The 1,153-nt window shown below is 65.1% G+C and overlaps 1 protein-coding gene across 1 annotated transcript; it reads left to right on the forward strand.

Moving 5' to 3' along the window:
• Positions 1-7: 7 nt before the first annotated feature.
• Positions 8-1,147, forward strand: LOC117284969 (ATP-dependent RNA helicase DHX8-like; the record flags this gene model as incomplete). Its single annotated transcript, XM_033760663.1, has 1 exon — positions 8-1,147. A coding segment is annotated over one exon (1,140 nt), but the record flags the coding sequence as incomplete, so codon positions are not given.
• Positions 1,148-1,153: the final 6 nt, after the last annotated feature.

Consider the following 1,153-nt stretch of genomic DNA (forward strand, 5'->3'; position numbering starts at 1 on the left):
CACGAGTGGTGCGGAATTCACGGACTCTCTGGTCCGCAACCTGCTGCGCCTCATCCAGAGCATACGGGTCCCGGCAACGCCATCCAGGATCCGAGATCCCGTGGTGAAGCCCACGAGCGAGAAGGAGATGCAGAAGGAGCTGTTTTCGGGGCAGTGCAGGCCAGACAATCTGGCTGCGGCCGCCACTGCCGCCACCTCCATCGCCTTGGGCACCATGCTGGATGAGGATGAGGTGAAGGTCACCACGGACATCCTGAGAGAGCTGGAGGCCCTGATGCCCAGCGCCACAGAGGGCCAGGGCTGGGACCGGGACCTGGACCTGGACTGGGACCCAGGTTGGGACCCAGACAGAGAGCAACACAGAGACAAAGACAGAGACAGAGAATGCAGGCACAGCCAGCACTCCTGCTCTTGGCGGTCTCCTTCCCGGACCCCGGAGAGGAAGAAAGACAGGTCCGGACATCGGCCCGGGGGCAGGAGCGAGAGCCCCCCGACAGACCGGAAGGAGCAGAGGCGGCAGCCGCAGCAGCGGCAGCGGCGGCGGTGGCACAACCTAGTCGGGGAGGCCGGGGAGGAGACTTGCACGGGGGAACCAGACAGACCCAGCCAACTGTTGCTCGTCGGCGCCCCCGAGGGGGAGGACGACTGTCTGGAGAGCAAGCGCCCCATCACAGCCATCTCGGATCTCGAGAAGCGGGAGATCAAGCAGATGACTGTGGCCAACGTCCTCTCCAAAGAGGAGTTTCCAGACTTTGACCAGGAGACAGGCATCCTCCTGCAGCTGGACGGCGAGGAAGACGAGGACCTGGAAATCGAGCTGGTGGACGAGGAGCCCCCGTTCCTGTGGGACCTCATGAAGGGCAGCAGCGGGGACACGAGCCCCGTTGTCAAGATGGTGAAGAAGCCAGACGGCTCCCTGTCGCGGGCCGCCATGATGCAGAGCGCGCTGGCCCAGGTGCGGCGGGAACTGAAGCAGGCGCTGCAGTGGGAGGCCAACATGGACTCCATGCGCACGGGCCTCCACAAGCACTGGGTCGACCCCCTGCCTGAAGCCCAGGGCACGCAGATCGCGGCCAAGATGCGAGGGATTGGGGTGACGCCCAGCCACATCCCCGAGTGGAAGAGGCGTGCGTTCGGGGGCCACCAGGTGTCC

The sequence above is a fragment of the Fukomys damarensis genome, unplaced genomic scaffold, assembly GCF_012274545.1.
Source record: "Fukomys damarensis isolate Sample0158 unplaced genomic scaffold, DMR_v1.0_HiC HiC_scaffold_51334, whole genome shotgun sequence".
NCBI classification, from domain to species: Eukaryota; Metazoa; Chordata; class Mammalia; order Rodentia; family Bathyergidae; genus Fukomys; species Fukomys damarensis.